Source organism: Filicampus tigris, chromosome 6, assembly GCF_054856515.1.
Source record: "Filicampus tigris isolate MCC_2025a chromosome 6, RoL_Ftig_1.0, whole genome shotgun sequence".
In the NCBI taxonomy this organism is placed as follows: Eukaryota; Metazoa; Chordata; class Actinopteri; order Syngnathiformes; family Syngnathidae; genus Filicampus; species Filicampus tigris.
In genome coordinates, this window is record NC_141222.1 from 24193241 (window position 1) to 24216193 (window position 22953).

The 22953-nt window shown below is 40.4% G+C and overlaps 1 protein-coding gene across 14 annotated transcripts in view; it reads left to right on the forward strand.

Annotated features, from left to right (window-relative positions):
- adgrl3.1 (adhesion G protein-coupled receptor L3.1) overlaps window positions 1–22953 on the forward strand; it is a 158970-nt gene that overhangs the window by 72604 nt on the left and 63413 nt on the right. For all 14 annotated transcript variants that reach the window (XM_086033012.1, XM_086033015.1, XM_086033016.1 and 11 more), the window contains exons 5-7: window positions 208–317; window positions 13361–13375; window positions 14331–15119. In XM_086033012.1, the coding sequence (XP_085889138.1) occupies window positions 208–317; window positions 13361–13375; window positions 14331–15119 (914 nt within the window). The remainder of the gene's footprint in view (window positions 1–207; window positions 318–13360; window positions 13376–14330; window positions 15120–22953) is intronic.

The following is a 22953-nucleotide window of genomic DNA, read 5'->3' on the forward strand; positions in this document are numbered from 1 at the left end:
ATGATGAGTGTTACGATCACTTATAACCAGCAAAGCCATTTTCAGTGCACTCTTGTCATTCTAAAGTTTTTTTTTTTTTTCATGTTTCCTGTGTGTCTGCTGATGTGTTGTATTGTTTGAGTGGTTGCAATATGTTTGATTTAACACTTTGTGAGGGTCTGCGTATGTTTGTTTACATGTGCAGTGTGTGTTTGCTTCTGTGTTTAGATGCAACAACCGTACCCAGTGTGCTGTGGTGGCCGGCCCAGATGTTTTCCCAGATCCTTGTCCCGGAACGTACAAGTACCTGGAGGTCCAGTATGAATGTGTTCCTTACAGTAAGTATGTTTCTTTTCCGAGTATAGATTACCACTTCCAATTGTTACTCTGGTCGACTGGTTAGCACGTCAGCCTCACAGTTCAGAGGTCGTGGGTTCGATCCCGGCTCCGGCCTCCCTGTGTGGAGTTTGCATGTTCTCCCCGTGCCTGCGTGGGTTTTATATATATATATATATATATATATATATATATATATATATATATATATATATACATACACACACAGTGCATACAATACACACACACATACACACACACATATCATGGTATGAGGACAAACGCACTCTGAATGTTTCTGAACTCCTGTTTCCATGCCAATTTCATACTAATCAAAGTCATGCTGACTCCAGGAATTGCGCTTGGATATAGGCCATAACTGACATCATGTTGTTCTTCTTCAAGCCACAGACTAGTCGAGACGGAATCAAAGAGTGCTTCTGTCAGTTGTGGCCAAGCAGTGCGCTCATTGTTGTCTCAACAACAATCAACAATCTTTTCCACTCGATCGACCAAATTTCACACCCTCACCCAGATTCTTAGCAATCGGCAGTGTTATTGAGCCCATGCAGGAGAGGTGGAACAACATTAGAAGGAGTGCTCAAGTTACTCTACAGTTTGATACCACCGCAAACTAATACAAAAAAGATAATATATAAGCATACCTGTCAACCCCGGGGTGTACTGAATCTTACAAAAGTTGTAATTTGCCTGTACATATCTGTATATAATCTTACACATTACGTTTTTTCGAATGGCTGCTGTCACGGGATCGGAAATCAGTAAAAAAAAAAAAAAAAAAAAAGTAAAGATGATGTTGTGGCAATTGCGACAGCTTTTGTCGTGGGTGTGTTGCGCGCATGCGTGAGGAAGAGCGCGGTGACCCCTTGTCTCCATCTGACATGTGTTGTGAGGCTACTGGGCCCCCGTTTTCGACGACGTACGACGGCCGCGATCCGGGAGTCAACCCCGGCCTCGGAGAAAGATCCCGCGCGCCTCCCGACTGCCGTTAGGCAACAAAAACAGGAACGGATAACCGTAATAAAATTAACATTGGCCGTACAGATTCGCGATGTACGGCGTACATGTTTGAAAAGGTCTTTCCACCTGTACAAATGACGTCGAAAGCGTACAACTTGACAGGTATGTATATGACAATTGAAAACTTATGATCAAATGAATATCTTTCTGACGGTTTGAATGTGTCATTAGCCACTTTATACAGGCAGAATTTTAGGCACCTCTCGCAGCATATTCAAGTGGTTGAGTACAGATATAAGCCAACATCCAAATATCCGTGAAATAAATGTCCGTCATAAATACTCAAGCCAAAAGTCCAGATCAGCCACTATTAATTCATGAAAATGTGGATTTGTCATGTGCTGAAGGGCAATGAAGATGGCCTGGTGCTCGCTGGGAAAAGTCTGAGGGAGGGAAGTAGGAGAAGTCAAATGATGACAGATGGCCACATGACCTTTGACCAAGTGATAACAGTCTGGGAGGTTGTATCCACTGGAGTCAAACCTTCCTGGGACATGTGTGGAACGTTCTTTTTCCCCCCCTTATTCTTCTTCTTTCAGCATATTTTCTTCCAAATCTGGGTTCCAGCTTTGGGCTCAGCAAATGTTTGGGAGTTCAAAGGAAAGCCTTGTGGTTTGAAGACATCTATTTGTCCTTGATGTTTCCTGTCACATTTAAGCTTTGAGGGTTTGTCCGACGGGCACAGTTATAACCACAACTTCTGTTTTAGTTTTATGGCGCAATTGTGAATGGATTCCATCCATGCTTTACTTTCTAACACAAGAGGTTTTTAAAAAAAAAGCTCACACATCCCAGATGGATTTGATTTTTGCCATATGTCAAAAACGAGACAACGGCGCAACATTAGGGTAGGAGTTAGACATTCTTTGTCGGAACAAGAACAATTAAATAAACAAATTCAACATCAATTTGAATTCAAAAGGAGTGAGTCGCAAAGCATATTCTTGTTGTTTTTGAGAGCGGAATTTAAAACATAATGTTGAGTGAAAATTGATCTATATTGTAATGTTCATGCGAAGCATTACATTGGTAAAACATTTTTTTTTCCCTTTCAATGTCAAACACAAAATTTTGATTCATGACAAGATTTATCAATGACTGATTTTTGCACGTTTTTTAAAATTATTTATTATAAATTATTCCAAGGGTCATACAGTCATTCTTTTAAGTTATTTAAATCCGCCTCACTTGCTTTGGACAAAATAGTGCATTATCGCAAGCATTTTATAGGATTTTGGTCCAAAACCTAATGCGATTTGTTTTTATAAGTTTATTTTTTGTGTTGATTTAAATATTTGCTATTGTTATTTTCATTAACGAAACAAAGAAGACGGTAACATGTCCGAACCGATCAACCCCAACTGCTTTCAGTTTAAATCAAATGGATATGTTTGGGTGGCAATAGCCCATTATGCTACAGCCACTTTTATACATTGAGCGCAAATTTGAGTCTTACAAAATCTAAAAAATACAATACAATAAAAAAGATACCTTAAAAAATATTGTATTATTCCAGTAAATTTAAATGGTTTTCATGAGAGCACATTTAAACACCTGTTTGGGTGACTTAAGTTTTGGGGTTAGAATTCGGTTGCGGTCGTAATGCATTATGTCGCCATTAGTGTACCACAAATGCACGTGTGTCCTTTGAACGTTTCCCAAAGTGCTACAGATATCAGATACTTCTTTAGAGTCTTTTTCTGAGCCAGCCTTGACACCCAAGTCCTTTCAGCGGCCAAGGTGATTGCCCACTCTGAAGCATTCAATTATGTCTGGCTAAACGGCTCTTGCCTGCCATCTAGAATGACCATCAGATTAAATAATACGACTATCAGAGTCCTCTCTGGAGCAGATGGAAACACAACCTGATACCCGCCTAATGCTCTACCATGCATGGGCGCTCCCCACACACATGCAAAGCTATAAAAGCGGCTATGTGGTTGTTTTTACTCGGCTCTTCACCTTGTTCCCGTTGAATGTATCTGCTCACACTGTGAATAGTATATTTTAGTTGCGAGACACATAAATAAGCAACAAATATTCCATACCAGCATATAAAAAAAAAAACAATGAAGAAACTCATTCATATGCTGTCAAGCATGTGCCAAAATAACAGGTGGTGCCATTGGCTCTAACCATAAAGCCATTTTAACCAATCAGATGTATGAAAAAAGGCGCAGGAAAAATAATGGTAAATCAGGGGAAAGTGCAACCACACTTCTTGACTACCGTAAAGCACTAAAAGAGAAATTTCTGTACACTTGTTATGTGGGCTAATTTTCTCTGATTGATTGGAAATATACTTCCAAGTAACTTTTTTAAAAAATATTTCAAATCAAAATAAGAATATGAATGAATGAACTAATGAAGGACACTTTTTTTGGGTCAGTCATTTAAAAACACAAACCGAAAAGGCTTACGCTGAAGCTCTCGCTAATTTTCGGTTCGTGTATGATGTGTTGATCTTGCCGTGTGGCTGCACACCACACACGGTACGTTCAAAACTGTAACACACGTGATTTTTTTTCCAGTCGCGTGTGGGGTCTCTCAAAGTTTGGCAGTCGGCCGACAATTTTCAAATCCTGCCGTGTGAACCGGGCTTTACACACATTGTTCTACCCAAGAAAACTTCTAGCTAGCAGGACTCACTGTCAAATGCCCTAGAACGAGCCCTCGTATTGTACTCTTCAAATATTTATCAAATGAATTTTTCCTTGAAAGGCACAATAATGTCAGAAGTCTGGAATAAGATACTCCCGTCCGAAAATCCAGCCGTCTTTGATCAAGCCGTTGCGTTTGACATAGCAAATCAATGTTGTCAGCGGCTTTGTTGACGAGATAAATTTTACGAGACATTAAGCAGTAAAATATCTCCAAATTGTTGCTGTAAATCAAGACTGATCAATGGAAGAGAGCCCTTTTGTGAAATGTGTGTCAGTCGACTCACGCCTTTCAAAAACACTCGCAAACCAACAGGCGGTCATATTTACATCTAAAAGCAGATCGCTTCATTCAGCATCCCATGAAATTCAACACAAGCGCTGAATCAACAATTCGGCCTTTCATAAAGGTAATTGTGTTTTGCAGATACTGTTATCTTAATTCGGCAATATACATGCATGCAGCTATAATTTAAACACATGAATCAAAATATATTAGAAACAGCTCTCAGTACAACGCAGTGCAGCTCAACACCACTATAAATGACATCAGCAAATACTAAGGCTGGAAAGGGCCCCCTTTTTGGTTGTTACAAATATTTACCTTCTAAAGACTGAGTGAGGAGTTCCCTCTTTTTATGTCTCTGGTGGGTGTGTCCCCTGTGGGTGGTCACTCGTGGGTTGTTTTTGTCGCCGCGTTTGGCTGGTGAATGATCATTTTGCATGTACAGTGGTACGGTCATTCACCTGCCTGGTAGCAAAACGGCCCTTTGGTTGACACTTCACCCATGCAGTGAGACATTCTTTGGGGGGAGACTTCTTGTAAACTGACAAGAAGTGATGGCGTTAACCTCCTCCTGTGTTTGAAGAATTGAAGATGCATTTTCGATAAAGCGGGAAACATTTGCAACAGCCAAGTCCCATTGCCTCAACTTCAACTTTTTGCTGATTAGCATGACCCGGATGGCTGAGGATCTAGACGAACATTATTGATACAATCAAGAGCCGTTAATTGCCACAACAGACGTCGACAGACGGACCGACGGACTACTGATTTACAGTAACCGACGGACTGACCAAATGACGATTACAATTCGCTTTGACTTGAAAAATAACAGACTGACGAATGACGGGCGGGTACCCAGGCCACTGACGGATGGCAAATGACGAAAATTTGGTGAAATGCCCACGTCTGGTAGCTCCCATTCCACTTTGCAATTTATTGCGATTACAGACATTGGACAAATCTCTTTTTCCGATCTTCTGTTTTAACAACTAAACAAATGGATTGTCCCGAAAGAAAAAATACAGTGTTGTATTTTAAACCACACACTAGTCGATACTGGATTCAACGTGCCTCTGCTGATTGCAGCCAAGGACTGCACTCCATTTTGCCTTAGTTGGGTCAAGACCCGATTAATCAACATTGCTTTCCATCCAATTGACATAGATCCTAACAATCAATGAATTGATTAATTGATGACTATGCCCATCCCTTTGTACCGCTAAACAACTAAATTGACCCCACCACTGCTCGGCGGACACGAGGCTTGTACGAGGTACGTGTAGCCAAAGTTGTGTCGAGGGAGCGCATACCTCCCCCTTGCATTAAATGCAGTGAAAGCGCTCGCGAGCACTTGACCCCTGGCGATCACCTCTGAAACCATCTGGTGTTAATCAGAGCTTGATTATGAGCCTCGCTCCAATGAGACGCCACTTCACGCTGGCGCGCACGTTCCCCGCGCTCCCGAGGTTAGAGTAGCAGCAGGTACGCTCGCCTCTCTGCGGACGCCGTAAGCAAATCTCAAAGAGGGTTGTAAAACAGGTAATTACATTATGTACGGTTGAGTTTTCAGGGAAATTTGCGCCATCATCGCAACCCCTCTTTTTTGGCTCGAAGTACTTCCTCGACTCCTCATCGGTCTTCACTGCTCGGCTGGATTTTGGCGTTTTTCCAAAGCTAAAATCAAGTGCTCTCCCTCTGTTTGGCTCTTCCTTTCTCCAAGCTCTCTGCGGTATGAGTGTTTGACAGTCGCATGCCAACCTAGCCAGAAAGCTTTGGCTGCCATTTGCCAGCTCTACTGTATATACTGGCTGGCGGCAGTGCAGGCACGATTGGAGAAAATGCTGCTCCTATGCAGCACCCATGCGAGGAAATGCTTCACATCTATGTAATGATATCCGTTGCTTCGCTCATGTTCATCCATTAAAACACTTGGGATCACGTCTATCCATTTCCTCATCGCCATCATCATCATCACACAGTGGCTCTCCAACTGCAGTTATGAAGCAATTAGCCTACTACCGCATTTAGTGTATTAATCAGAAAAAGCCAGTGATATGTTACGCAATACCCACACTGTCTATTTTAAACAATAGCGATTGACACGGAAGGAAAGCTAATTAAAAGATAAAATCACCTTCTTGTCTGTCCAATTAAAGACTTGCGTCAAATTGGGCCCTTGGAAGAACTCCATCATGATGACATGAGAAGGCCGATTTATGTGTGCGCCCGTGTGAGCGTGCGTTTGCGTGCATGAGCGTGTGTTCTCGAGACCAGCCAAGGGAAGATGGAAAAAGAACAGAAGGAGAGCAAAGGAGGCAGAGTGACAGCCGAAACAGCGATAGAGAGAAATAGGTTAGACAAGGCCAGCAGACAAAGAGCAGAAATAGGGAATTAACTGATAAAAGACGCGTGGAGAGGTGGACAGGCTCTGGGATGGAAGAAATAGTAGAAAAGCAGGGAATGAAATGGCAAAATGTCAGGTGAGGAGGAGCAGGCCGAGAAAAGAAATGAGATAATAATGAAGTAAGACAAAAAAAAAAAAAAAAAAAAAAGCCAGTAATTGACCTTGGGCTATAGCAGCTGATTGGAGATTAGAGATAATCGTAGTAAGGCTTCTGTCACCACTCGTCTGCAGAAGGACACACACCCAGAAAACACACAAATGCACGCGCGCGTGTGCCCCGCGATGACACACACATTACATGCGCACACGGACACGCAGGTCTTTCTGCCCAGTCCGATACATCCTTAATAAAGCATAAGTTTTCAATAAAAATGCTAATTATCTAAGCACCGCTGCAAAGTAAGGTGAACATTCCTGCTGCGTCCATGCGTGTGTGTGTGTGTGTGTGTGTGTGTGTGTGTGTGTGTTTGCAAAAAGAAAAGAGGAGCAGTAAAGCATAAATAAACCAAGCAGTTCTTCTCAGCAAGAATATTCTACAAGCATTAGAAGTATTCATTGTGTTATTATTCTTTTATAACTATATTATTTTCGAAAAAAAAAAAAAAAGTATCAAGGTAAATTAGATCACCACTTGAAACTAATACAGACCTTACTGACCCTTACTGACTGCATTATTAGGTGCTCCAATCTGCTTATGCAATCCAAGAGCTGTATCAAATTTACAAAGAACACTGGGGAACAATTTGAAAAAAAAAAAATCTGTTGAGTTAGATTTTTATGTTGATTAAAACTAAAATTGGCATGCTGATTCCGAAATTGCAGTAATTTCTTTTCGATCATGTCAGTTTTTTTTCTCCGCAGCTTACCGTCAGATTCCACTGATTAACTGTCGTAAAACTGTAGTAAGAAGAGCTGATTACGATTGGACACATCTACAGCTACATGGCAAGTTGTTTTTGCAGTCACAATTGAGACAGTGCGGTGAGAGGTGTGTGCGGCTCCCAATAGGTCAGTAGTATCAATATCAGCGTTCAAAAATGTATTATTATTAATTCATAATGTCACAATATCAGCAATATCGTGATATGATGATATTAAAATTGCCACATTATATCGTTGTCATCATGTCACGATATTAATAGCAACAAATCTGTTTAAAAGTTTTCTTGCATTTGTGCAGTTCCAACACCCTCTGGTGTTTAGTTCATTAGTGCAGTTTAATTTGATGCCATTTTTTGCCACCAATAATGGATAGATAGATGTTTAAGACCCACGCTAATCACCAGATGAAGGAGAACATAACACATTTGAGTTCCTTCACAAATTGACCCGATTCACCATGTGTGCGTGCATTAGCAAGTAAGTGCCTCAATATTAGGTGTTCAGTCATTGTAAGTCATCGATTTCTTTGTGAATGTTGTTATTATGTAAAAAAAACCTGAATATGGTGATGTTTTTTTAAATACCCTTTTTCTTGTACAATATCGTGAGCTTTTAGACAGTATCGCAAGCTTTTTATACATTTCGGCAACCTCCCCACAATATCGTGATAATGATCGTATCATGAGGTTCATATCGTGATATTATCGTGACATCATGACATTTGGATATCGTAACATCTTTGTGGCTATCGCAACGCTCTGAACTCTGTGCCATAACAAGTGCCGTTGAAGCGGATCTTTCCATAGCTGACGTCATAATGCGTTTTCTTTAGATACAAACCAGAATCAAACATGCCTGTGCTAGCTGCAGCCGAGTAATGCACTCCAAGTTGCCTCAATCGCTTCAAGATCTGATTCATTAACAATCAGTAACACACACACACACACAAGGAGGTAAAATTCTTAACAATCAATTGCATGATAAAGTGTTTACAGTACTTAATTACTCTGTGTCCAATCAATGCTTTGTTTTTGCACAAAGACGGATTACTTGAAATAGTGTTCATTTTGCATTTAATCTTGAAAAAAAAAAACGTACCGTCTCCTTTATGTGTAATCCATCCACTTTGCGTTGAACACTAAAATAGGAAGTGTGTGATTCATGAGATGTTTTGCCGCCCTTTCCTTGAAATTGCAAAGGATATCTTCAAATTGTCCTGCAATGAGCTCAGTGAGGGTTCCGCTAATGTAGGAACACAAGAAATAGCAATACAAATTGAACGGCATTTGTATGACATTTGGTGTGCCATTTGCTCTACCGGTTGCTGACGCTCGATTTTCATTTGTGGAATGCAACCTTCGAGCAGGCACATTTCTCACGTTTTGAAGGCTAGGAAGGAAGCTCAGTTGAATTGAAGTCTTTGTTCACTGTCATGAGTTCCCATCTACAGTATGCAAGCAGGTGTTATATGGGCACCCGAGAGTGTGGGATATGTGTTATTCGACCACTTTTTTTTTTGCATAGACCACCAGCTTTGTCTCACGCCTCCTTCAAGAAGACAATGGCACCTCAGAAGTCAAATACCGCAGAAGGCTAACATTTTTTTTTTAAATGGGCTTGAGTGTTGCATTTACTTGGCCTTTTCTTCCCCATTATTTTTAAGACCAAATTCTGTAGATAAAGCAAACAAACTAAGCGTCAACTAAAATGTAGTTTTAGTGTATATAAATCATGTGACTCATTTTTTTTCAATTGAATATAGAAACAATTTATTTTTACATATTAAAACAATAAAAGTGCCTGAACAGCTAAATGTTATATAATGGCTGCATGATTGTTTGACCATAAATCTCTCTCTCTCTCACACACACACACAGCCACTTTTTTTTAAGTTCAACACCATCTCTTTACCGAAGATTGCTTAACAGGAGTTGCGCTTAGCCGCACTAGTTGCCATGCACTTTTCATGAGCTCTGCATTTAATGACCGCATATGTGCGTTAGGGTTGTGCAATTAATTGAAATTCAATTATGATTTCGATTATTATACTCCACGATTACAAAATTGGCATAATCGTAAAAAAATAATTATTAATACTAATTTTGAGTTGTTTTGAGGCATGCGCACACGAGTTACTCCGCCGCGCCACCCTCTTCAAGCTAGCTAGCTAGCTAGCCAGCCAGCCAGCCCGCACACTACTTTTACTAGTACAAAAATAGAAATCATGCTAAACATTATTAGTTAAGTTAAATTTCTTGTGTACTCCATAATATGAAGTCAATTTTTTTTATGTTCATTTTTATTTCAAATTGCGTCAAATGCAATTTGCAAACATATTATTGGTCATTATATTGTAATACACAGGGGTGTATGGGTACGCTAAATCACGTTTCGGTTCGTTTCGTTTTTAGGGAAACTTTTTTTTAAAAATATGTTTATTTTGAAAAGATGACAAGTAAACTGTACTTTTTTTTCGAAAAAATAAATAAAAGCGAACCATTCGGGTGATATTCTGGGAAATTACAGCATAATAAAAAATACACTAACAATAAAGCTCTCTTAGTTTTGTAATTATCAAGACACTGAAATCTCAGCTGCAACAGCCTATGACACAGCTAAGTATTCAAGTTAAAGCCAAGTTGTCATTACAGTACACATATACACTTTTTGTGATTAAATAAAATACATACAATAACAGTTACAATTATTGCTAACTATATTAAAACTATTTGTATAATGAAAAAAATACAGTAACTCTTACAGTAAAGTCTTTATGAAATTGCATACACTTTTTAGGCATTTAAATCTTTGAATGTTCAACAGCATATTGTAACGAATTGGGTCTGTGTTGTGGTCGGATTTGTGTGTTGCTGAGTTGTGATGTTTCCGAGGTTCACGAATGCATCGTACGGCAAGCGAGTCGAGCAGCGGAGAAGGAAGAGCGCGAGCAGTTGTACTCGGATTAATAAAAACGTGATAATTAAACTACGTCTGACGGCATGTTCCTGGAAGACGCTACAATATGATAAATCTCGCTATGTAACTTTGACATTTTGCTCCCTCGTCTAAGAAACATTCACAGTCGGATGATGCTGTGCATGTTAGACGTGCTACCTGCCGCCCATCTCATGTAGCAATGTCGGCACACAACTTTCGGACTCAACCGCGCACCTTTTCCCATCGGCGATGGGGAACAGGAAAGCAGAATGTTCCCAAACAGGAGACCGCAGTGTACGGGGTGACCTTCGAGCTCTGGCTCTTTTCTGGCTCTCACTTTTGTGCCGCCACTCACCTCTCTCGGATGCAGTCAATAGGGCCCGTGCGTAAGCTCGCGCTTACAAGTGGACCGAACCGAACGCAAGTGGACCGAACCGAACATGCCATTTTGAAACGTATTAATACACCCACGTGTACCATTACACCCCTAGTAATAAAGTTTATATATGGCCTACTGTAATTTAGAAGTATTGTATAGATTACGTACTAGTATGCAACAGTCAACATTTAAATTGATTTGACCCAATCAGCATATTAAATTTATAATTTATCAGAAGCAAATTAATTTAACTTTGTTTACTATGTGTAAATATTACTTTAAAAACAAAACAAAAAAGGCTCCAGACAAGGTCTAAATGTATAGATCAATAGCATGTCTGTTATTCTGTCAAAATTGGGATTTTAATCCAAGCAGTTTACTACTTTGGCAATTTATAAGTGCATAGCAAGTTAACTCGTTTGTTTATACAAGGAAACCATACTTTAATATATACATTTGCACTTTATTTTATTTTTTTTTAAATAATCAATTGAATAAATGTTGTTGGGTCCAAAACGAATTTAAATTTTTATAGCGTTTCAAAGAATTTTGTCTTAATATTTTTTACATGTTTAAACCTGTCCTTGTTTTGTAGCAACAAAATAAATAATCATTTGAATAATCGTGATTTCAATTATAATAATAATCTAAATCAAAATTTCAATCAAAAATAATTGTGATTCATATTTTTTTCATAATCGAGCAGCGCTAATGTGCGTGTGTGTTTCCATATGTTTCTGTGCGTCACACGTGTCCGTGGGTGCTGATGAGTTTTGGCTTTAATGTGTCAAATCATTTATGGCCTCAAAGAGATGTTTTGTGCCCTCGTAATATAAAAAAAATAGGGGTCCAAAGTCCTTCCAAATGTTCTACCTTGAAAGCATCATCCGTGCGTCCGCTCCTCTTCTGCTCTCTGGGGAGCGGTTCCGTTCAGCAGGTAGCTAACGGTCTTGAAAGACACAAGGGGAACGGCTTGCAGGATTAGGTTTCTGCTATGTTCACAAGCCACTCATCCCCCCAAGGGACTAAGGTGGAATGGAATTCATATGTTTTAAAGGCTCTGAGCAAGTGTGCACATTTCACTGAGGGGGCGACGTGAATAACCCTCAGCCAAAGAGAGCTCTGAGGAGAGTGCTTTGAATATAATAGAGAGGGAATTGCTTTGTTGGGAATGGAGCAAAGCAGCACAATCAGTGTGATCCCACACATCTGAACAATCATACACAAGAATCAGACAGTGGAGGTGACGTCCACAAAGCATTAACTCGCCCGCCGTGCAGCACAGAGGGTTTTTAAGGCTTCAGTCCACTGAAATGGAATCCCAGTAATCACATCAATTTTGCTGTTTTCTTTTACTCGGTTATTAGTATACATTAAAAGCTTGTATCCTCAGGTCATTTCAAATGCATGGCCTATCCTGTAGTATAAATAACACCTGTTGAACATGGAGTATATCCTCAAATTCTCTGCACTAATGGATCGCGATAATTTACTTCCTGTCTAATCTACTCGACCAAATAAATGCGTCTCAAAAAATAAAGGCCTCTGCCCAAACTGACAACTTCATTTTTACACTTAGGGGGAAAAAAATAGCAGATGGTGCAAGTGTTTGTTGGTAACTTTTGTTTTATTACACTTCATGGAAGCAGTGGATTTCCTTACATTCATACAGTCACAGAATTTAGACTTAACTCATTCACTGCCGTTGACGTGTTTATTTGTTTTTGCACAGTCCGGCCATTCAATCCCAGGAATGTATTTATATTTTTTTCAAACGTTAGGGTAAAAGAGGGTCTGAAAATGTCTGGCAGTGAATGAGTTAATGTCGAGTTAGCAGTGTGCAAAACAAAACATACGTCATGGGTTGCGTACTACTTTGGAATGCATCTGCACATCTCTGTTTAGGCAGATGAGTCTATTATCTGTGACCTTGAGTACTGCATGCTTGATAAGAATTAAAAAAAATAAAATAAAGCACATGTGAATAGATACAGTGGGGGAAATTAAGTCACATTCCATTCCTGTTTTGACCAATTGATGGACTTCGCCACCGCCCTTACGCACGCCTTGTCAAATGAATGCCACCTTCCAAGAAACACCTGGTACTTGGTAGTTAAGTGTCTGAAGCATTTACAGATGCTGTATCTTAAGTGTGTGAGAGTATAACACATGACAAAACTGTCAGATAACTTCCAGGTTGTAGCACAGCCGCCTCCTTTATGTAATCTGATTAGCCCTCGCACATGGAGAGCCTCCTTGCACTTTCACAAGGTTAGGATGAAATATGACCACAATTATAAAGATCGGAGATTTTATTATCATGATTTTCTTATTATTGCATCGTTAATCAATTTTTGTCTCCTGTCTTTCTCACTTTCTTTCTTTCTTTCTTTCTTTCTTTCTTTCTTTCTTCCCTGTCTGTTTTTTCCTTCAACTTTCATCAATGGCCCCGGCAGAGGTCGAACAAAAAGGTAAGCTCAACATGCATCGTCCAAGTTCTTAAATAGCATTATGTGCCGTATGGTCAAAGCCCATCCATCTCATTGTCATTGTGGTTATATTAAGACAGCCTGATCCCAGCATGTCAAGGCAATTTAGAAACACTGGTTCTCATTAGATACACTTCATATTATTCCATGGTATCGGGTGGAGCGTCACTTAACAAAACTCTCCAAGGGTCAAGCACATTTTTTTTATGACGAGCCAATGAAAAGAGGATTGCTTTGACATTTAATATTTCAGATTCTTCCTGTGTGATATGAAAATGACACCAGTGCTTTGAATACCTAATCAAAGTTCAATTAATATTCCCAGTCGGTCGCATACGAAATGGAATCATGTTATCGAGAAGAATTGGGAAACCGCAATGAGCATCTGGCATGTCTTTTCCTGTGTCTGGTTTACGTATACGGTATAGTTTGTGTGTACAAAGGGGACACCGTTCCAGTTAAATTGCTGAAGTCCCCATTATTCCGGTCACACTAGCCACCCGCAATTCACTGCATCCCCCACATTGCTCATAAAACATGACCTCAGTATTCCAAGATGGGAATACCAAACGCAGAGTGGGAAATTAATTGTTGTAGCAATTGCAGAAACAGCAGGGGGAAAACTTGACAAAGAGAAAGGCAGGAAAAAAGAACCGTGCAACTAACGAGGAGCTGGGAAGGGAGGGGAAGTGGGACTCTGAGAAAGAGGGGGTGGGCAAATGTGACCATTTTGTCTTAGCTACAATATGCTGGCATTTTCCGTTGCTGTGCTCTGCAATCATAGCGGCTCATCACAACACAATCTCAGCCAAGTTGAAACACAATGTAAAATTAATGTACTTGTCAGGAAAAAGTCAGGCTAGTTGACATTTTACATTTTATGCTTCCATTAAAAAAAAATGTCCCAAATGTAAATATGGTGTTATTCATCCTTTAGTGTTTCTCTGCCCGGGGATTCTGCGAGGAGTGTACCAAAGCGAACATCTCTTTGAGTCCGACCACCAATCTGGAGCCTGGTGCAAAGACCCACTGCAGGCCTCAGACAAGATTTACTACATGCCCTGGACACCATACCGCACAGACACATTGACTGAGTACTCATCCAAGGAAGACTTCATTGCAGGTCGGCCAACCACGACATACAAACTGCCGCATCGTGTGGACGGTACCGGCTTTGTCGTTTATGACGGTGCGCTGTTCTTCAACAAAGAGCGCACGCGCAACATTGTCAAGTTTGACCTGCGCACACGTATCAAAAGCGGTGAGGCCATCATTGCCAATGCCAACTATCACGACACCTCCCCTTACCGCTGGGGGGGCAAGTCGGACATTGACTTGGCGGTGGATGAGAACGGACTCTGGGTGATCTATGCAACCGAGCAGAACAACGGGCGCGTCGTGGTGAGCCAGCTCAATCCTTACACCCTACGCATCGAAGGCTCCTGGGACACCAGCTATGACAAACGCTCGGCTTCCAACGCCTTCATGATCTGCGGCGTCCTGTACGTAGTCAAGACTGTCTATGAAGATGATGACAACGAAGGGACGGGGAACAAGATTGACTACATGTACAACACAGACAAGAGCAAGGAGACGAGCGTCAACATACCGTTCCCAAACTCGTATCAGTACATCGCCGCAGTGGATTACAACCCGAGAGACAACCTCCTCTACGTGTGGAATAACTATCATGTGGTCAAGTACTCACTCGACTTCGGCAACAACGGTGAGTTCCAAATCCAAATCCCAACACTTGTCGTGCCACCCCTTCCGAGCTTTCAGCTTTGTACCACGATACATCCGATAAGAGAAATAAGTCCGTGGTAAGGATGTTTTTTTGTTTTATTAACATTAGCATTACCTTGGCATTTTTGTAATGACTAATACTTTAATGCCAATTGCTTTTTCTCTAGTCACATAAGGGATACTCACAGTCACTAATCTTATTCCAATGATTAAATTCTGAAAAATACCATAAAGAGGATAGATAAAAAAAATCACCATCTGTGCCTACATAGTTCTTAATTATGACTCCCCCCCATCACCCCACTCGTGGTATCTGCATTTTTAATGATTAAAGAAAAACCTGTGAATTATTTTAAAGTTGGATGGCACCGCCTTCCTTGATGCTAATCAAAAAGCAAGTGGAAAGAAATCATGCATGTTTGACTGATCTTTATGTAGTAAACAAGCCTCATGAAACAACTCACCAACTCAAAAATGCTTGATTATTGCCAAGATTGTCAAAAGATGAATCAGATTATATAGTACAATGACATACGGAAGTGCTGTTACTTAATTTTTTAATGTAAGGGGAGTGATGAATCAGTGATAATGGTAATAAGTGCGTATGGCTGAGAGAGGCCTTAGAAAATATGATTTTCAATCTGCAGCATTGAAATGGAGCTTACAAAAGTGAGTTGTTTTATTCCCATGAGTCCCTAAATCTGTGGCAACGCTACTGTTTGTTGGCCATACTATATGCTAACATTGAAAACGTTTCAGTATTTCCCTCTTAATGGTACAGAAGTGTGGAACTCCCAATATGGAGTAAACCGTTTTGACTGGGCTACGTCATTTAAATATACTGCAAAGTCGTTCCAACGTATTGGTAAAGTTGTTCGAATAAAGTGGTTCGATCGTATTGATACAGTCATTTGTGCATATTGGAAAATGGAAGCCAAATGGCAAAAACAGAATTTTCTCCCGTAATGCCATGGGGTATTGTACAGAGGCGTGGAACTGCCAAAAAACTGACGGACATCCCCAGTACCTTTGATTTTTGACAGTAATAATTTAATGATGCAGAAAACAAAATTCAATATTAGAAGCATTTTCTATTAGCAATGTTTACTTATTTAATTTACACGGTTGGTGAGCTTCGTCCTGTCCAGCTGGGGAGTGACTACCTTGCTCAATACCCCGTGGCATTATGGTAAAAAATGTAATATTTTTAGCATTTTACCAATACACTCCAACAACTTTATCAGTGCGTTCAAACAACTGCAGTTTGTTCTGTCATAGCTCAGACAAAATTGTTTACTCCACATTGACAGTTCCACGCTTCCATATAATAGCATACTAGCATTGTTACAAGAGTGAGAATTAGCATGCTAACCATTCCAACACCTTGCAGACACACGTTTGACTAACCCATAGCGTAATGATTAGAACCTATGATGAAAGTCTTTAGTGAACAGTTAGAAAACTAAAGTAATGACTGAAAACGAGAATTATGGTTGTATTTTCAACAACACTTGAATCAAGTATTTACCATAATGTTAATGGGGGCAGTTATGGCTCATGTGATGTTAGTACTTTCTTGCGGGCTTCTTTGGTACCAACGGCTCTCGTATTCATATTGACGTTCCAGATAATGTACAATGTTATTGTTACTTGAGATTTTGTTTCCAATTCGCCCTTGTTTTTCACTGCAGATTTTTGTGCAACAAAGCAGCTGTTAGATTTGTGTTATTTATTTGTTTTCTTCTCGCTACCAGACACAACTGACAATAAGCCACCTACGCACAATGCATTGTTTTCGGCTCTGGTGTGGGAAGAGGTTCAGTCTCTGTTGGTTCAAAGTTTAGCTAACAAAACAAACAGGCAAATATTAATATACAGCTATCTGGTTTTAAAAATGCATGAATACGTTAGTTGCCTAATCGGTTGGACGACCTTGATGGATGAAGCAGGTTGTTTTTGTGAGAGCCCAGGGTCAAGTGGTATCAAGTTGAGAGATCACTTTATACTCTACAGTAATGTGATGTTTGAGCCAACTCTTATCGCCTCTAGTCTGGACATATACAGTAAGTGTGTAAGCCTGAGGCCATAAGTTCTATTTTCCAAGTGTAATCTTCTTTCAACACTTTCAGTGGAGTCTCAAGACAGTCTGGCTATGTGTCTTATTAAATGTTGTCTGAATTAACGGAGGCTCTTACATGCAGTTAAGAGGCGCAGCACTGCGAATTACAGAGTGAAGCGGCATCAAATTTGGTTTATACCGATCAGTTCTGTAAAAAATTGCGATCGTGTGCATCACGTGTGTAATGTAGTTATCCTATTCCTATCCTATTCATGATTGCGCATACATGTTTATCGGTGTACATCTGAGTATGATCACTGTCATAATGGAGCTCCGAGTGTGTCAGGAGGCTCTAAAGAGGAGATCGATGACGATTCAGTGTGGAGAATGACCTCCAATGCACATCAACAAGCCAGACTGCTGACCAGTGAGAGATAAATACATACAATCAATGCGACCTCGCTGCTTTCCTCTGCGCCTCCCTGGATGCCATCGCTCAATGAAGACAAGGAATAAATTAGCTACCTCAACTGCATGATTTTCTCATTGTGGGGAGAATGGGGTGACAAGTAAGCCTCTTTACAGAGATTCCGCAAAACTGCTGCATTAGAGCCGTAACTCTCACTTCAACTCAAACGTCATTTATAGAGCATTTTTAAAAACAAGCGTAGCTGAAAAAAATGCTGTGTAAACAAAAAACGAGCATAAAACACAATAATAATAATAATGAGAATAAGAAGGAGAATAATTCTTTTGAATAATAATATTTGTCTTTAAAGACATTAAACTAGTCGGTGACATTGAAACTCTCCTGCAGCCCTCACAGTACTTTTTGGCCACCTGCTGGTCCAGCAGCAGCTTTGGCGGTCTAAAGGTGACGAGGTCGAGAAGAGAGGACAAAGAAGTCCAGAGTTTTTTACAGTCTAAGGGGCCCTATTTTTCTTGCGCAAAGTGCAGTCTAACTTTGTGCATGGGTGGAGTTTTCTTTCTTTTGGTATTTTTGTAGACGGGCGTAGCTGGAGATGTGCGTTTGCGCTTTGTGGGAGTGAACACAGCCGACTTGATTCTCTGCCAATTGAAGCAGCTCTTCTCGTTCCCTTTAACTCATTCAATGCCAAGGACATATTTATTTGTCTTTTCACAGTCCAGCCATTCAATCCCAGGAACGTATTATTATATTTGTAAATATTTTTCAGATGTTAGGGTTAAAGGGGGCCTGAAAATGTCTGGCACTGAATGAGTTCAATTCAGCACAAGTGAGGCGTGTGGTCTACATGGCGGAAACATAACGGACTCGCTCCCTGGAGTCCATGCAGGAGATCGGCATTTATCTGGAACTGCAAGAAAACCTCCACTTGCGGATGATGTAAAGTTGGCCAATGCGAAGTGGGGACTTGGACACACACACCAGTTGTGATATGGTCGGGGGGGGTGCTTTTAAACCTATATAAAAGATGATAATAATTATAACAATAATGCATTCATTAAATTGATTTCTATAATTATTCAGAGGGTTTGATGCACAGCGATGTTATATTTATGACTGAAATATGATGACATCCACCACACATATCAGCGGAGTGTACAATCTGTCTCCCTTCTCCTTGATCAAATCCCCCAAAATCGCATTGCACCACCTGCACCACAACTTAAACCTGGTTTCACCCGGTCTCAACTCTAGTCTACTTTCTGTCACCAAATTGTCAGGGGCCTCAGGGGCGAGTAATAGCAAAACCCCTCTTGTTCGCTGGGACGCACGCCATGCTGGTATCATCGTGTTGACTACAGCAGCTGATGGTTGATGGTAACAAACAACTGCAGTTTTCTCTCTGCCGTTAGTTTGTTTGTTGGCAAGCAACCTCACATTCCCTATTATGATCAATCAAAGAAAGGGTTCAAATCTCCTGTCCCATTCAGTCCTCTCTCTCACTTTACTTTACTTGAGTGCCGGCTCTTGCCCCTCTCCAAATCTCCTCGATACGTTCTTTGCTGCGTATGCCGGGTGGGTTTGCTGAATGTCTCCATGTTTTTGACGTAATAGCTCTTCGGGGTTGTAGGAGAAGCATCGAAAACAACAGTGAAAAACATTCCAAGAAATTGAGTTGGAGCTGTTGCATCAGGTTGCTGTCGGAAGTGACTCTCTAACATCAACTTCACATAACAATGGATCTTTTATATACCACCTAGTGAAGTGGGATAATGCCGCAAGTGTGTGCGCGTTCACAGTGACGTAGGATCCCCTAGAAAATGACTGATGTGATGACATAGTTAAGTTTGATTTACTCCACTTTTTATGGAGTTTGATTCAATTCTTTCTTTTTTTTTTTTCAACATCGTGAACTCATACTTGAAGCTAACAGTGGTCAAACTGACACCGTTCCTGCTTTAGTGTATTCCTACATTCTCATATTCAGGCCAGGAAACAGGCCAAGAAAAGGAGGCCATGCAAGGTTTTCCATGTCATTACTGATTTGGCTCGACTTTGGTCTTGCCTCATACGGATTTCTTAGATATTTCAAACAAGACAAAAGTGGGGCCATGTAAAAAAAAAAGAAGAAAAAAAACTTGTTTTTTTATTTTTAACAGTTGCGCAAACAATTAATGAATGATAACTTTTAAATGCAAGTTTTCAAATTATCACCATCATAAAAAAGACAAAAAACACCGCAGAGAAGTGAAAGTTAAGATTTTATATTGATTCATTAAAGATGTGAATTTTTGAGTAATCTAACACCTTCACTCGCTCAAATCCAATTGACAGCTCAGTAATGTTAAGTTGTCATTCACCTTTCAAATGTAATTAACCAGAGATGGGAAATCCAGGTCCAGAAAGTAACACCCCTGCCACAGTTCTGCTTTAGCCACAGGTGTTTCTACTCAACTGGCAGGTAAATGAGCTCAGTTGATTAAAAGCACCTGTGCCTCAAGACAAACTGAGGCAGGGTTTTTACTTTCTGGACCTTCATTTCCCATCTCTGCGATTCACAAACCTGAAATATCGTAGCTGATGAAGTATTTTTCTTTTGTCATTCTGACCTGCTTTGACGAAACAGACTTTATGATATCCATTTGATTATGCTTTAAAGAAACACTTCTTCGGAATACTTTACCCAGCTGTAGCCACTCTGTTCGACTCTGGCACTGCACATGTAACGAACAGTATTTTTTATTTTTTTCCAAAATAAAATTCTGATTCAGAGCCTAAGCCAAAGTAGCCATTCCCTAGCTCCGAGCCCTGCAAAATGATATGCGATGATCAAACTGTTTTGCTTTAAAAGTTTAAGATAATCCTTCATGAGAAGATCCCTTATCTATCTCCAGAGGGGAAATTCAAGATAAGTTCAGTAAGTGGTATGTTTGCATGGAGAAACACTCTGCCAGGCCATCTGTGTGTTTACTCTTGATTCGATTCCCATTTTAACAAATTGGTCATCAGTCCTCATTTCTCTCCAATTACCTCCGTTGTGGCAGATTTTCCAAAATGTTATAGAAGTTACCAGAGCTGGGCATTCCATCAATCTGAAAGTTTAGTCGGACTTGCCGACGGACGCCCGTTTAAAAATAGAGGTGGAGCGGCCTAAAGACGGGTACTATTTTTTCCCTCCAGAAAATAAGTCAAATGACGGATGACGGGAGGGTACCCACGCTGCAGACAAATGACGAATAACGGACGCTCAATTTTTAGTAAAATGCCCAGCATCTGGAAGTTACATAGTTTTTGTTGTAGGGTGCTTGAACTCAACACCAAGGAGGGATGAGCATTTGACTGAATTTATTTGATTGACTACAGAGAAAAATGATAAATCAACTTAATTTCATTAAGTTCATTATTTTTCCTTAGGCACTAGTTTCCACATTCTAGATTTCCTAGAGTGAGTATGCCTGCATGCAAATGAAGACTCTTGTGTAGAAGTCTCTTATTCAGAACCTGATTATCAACAGTCGGTTCCACACAATTTAAATAATTGACAGGATAACAGTTGAATAGTATAGGCTACACAATATCTTAAATCTTCCATAATGTTTGACTTTTCTCAAAATGTTTCTGCTTGCTTGAAGAAAACTTTAAAATTGTTTTGCTAAGTCTCGGTGATATGTTTCCATTACTTTGTTGTATTTTGTTTCTGGTAGGAAGAGCGAGTGTGAGTCTTTAAAAGTCTCATCAATATGCAACCCGCTTACCTCCGATACAGCAGCACAGCTCCGTTAAAAAAACACTCCTGGAAGGTTTTCCTTTAAGTATCAGACTTTGAATATCACAGGCAAGAAATCTTCTCGGGCTAAGCACAAGGTGGCACATAAATACCCACATGTAATGCACCAGATTGATGCAGTAGGCAGTGGCAATTTGGCTGTTTGAAATGCATTTTTTTTTTTTCTCTCTTGGCACTTGAGAAGAAAGTGAACTGGCTCGTTTTTGTCCCACGTCTGTTTGTGTTTAGTCTTTGTCTGTTGAGTCCTCCATTCTCTCACTCGTCATCGTGCACACAAACACTCACAATGGCAGGAATCTCAACATTTCCCCTTCCCTTATTCATATATCTTTCTTTTAGTCAGCCCTATTTTTCTCGCGCTTTGCTCCTTATCTCCATCTTAATCTGCCCTCTTTTTTTGTTCCCGCCTCTTTCCCAGATCACATCAGGAATGTCCTCAGAAGGACAACTCGCACATTAATGTCCAAAGTCAAAGTCACTTGTCGACTTTGCCCTTCTCCCCCACCCTGCACTCCTAAACATTCCCATGCAAACTCACTAGTGTTTATGGGCTTGTTTCATCATGTCTTCTTACATGCATATTGTAGAGGCCTAGCCTACGCAAGCAGCGTGGCGCAGATGAAACATTTGAATAATTTAACACATCCAGTCTGCTTTGCCTTGCTCTTTGGAAAGTTGTTTTTTTTTTTTTTTCTTTCTCCCCAACAAATTCACGTTGCATCTGCATCCTTTCCCAGTTTGGTTTCACTTGTTTTCCTGGATCCTGCAGTACTATGCTGATCATTTCTATTTAAGATAAGGTGCGAGAAGCCGCTTGCACAGAATGCACGTGCATTTAAAAAGGAAGGCAATAAGGGTGTGTGGGACAATATACTGTATATGGCATATGTGGTAGACGTATATGGTATAAATTTTGCCTACCTTTGGTATAGATTTGGGCTCTACCGGCCAATCAAAATAAATGCTTGTTGGTGAAGTCATATCAAGCCTCAGTGTGAAAACGGCTTCAAGCACGGCTGACAATAGAGCTGGAGGAGCTTGCCAGCACTATTTCTTTTAACCAGCTCCAAGCTGGTGAAAAAAATAAATGGTGTATCCCATTCTCTCTGTTTTTCCGGCTCCTCTGGACCCACCGTGGGAATGCTCGGTGCCTGGCTAGCTAGCGTGGTCAAACACGGTCCTTTCATGGAGCAGATTTACTCCTTGTGAATCCTCGCCTTCACACTTCTGACAAGTTTGGTCATCATCTAAAGGTGGACAAGGAGCTAAACATGCGACGAAGGAGGGAGAAGACAGAGAAGCCATGCTAACCGCTAAGCTATTGTGAAACGTAGAGTAATGAAACTAAGTGCTTCGGTGGCACAGTATGCTACACTTTAGTGTAAGTCTGCGTGAAAACAACATTACAATGGAGGGTAACATGTTATGAAATTAAGGTAAAATGAAATTAAAGGTAAACTGTTAAGAGAGAAAATAGTACAAGGGTATGTACAGTACGCACAAATGACAGGTCCGAGAACCGGAAATGAATTACTATGTAA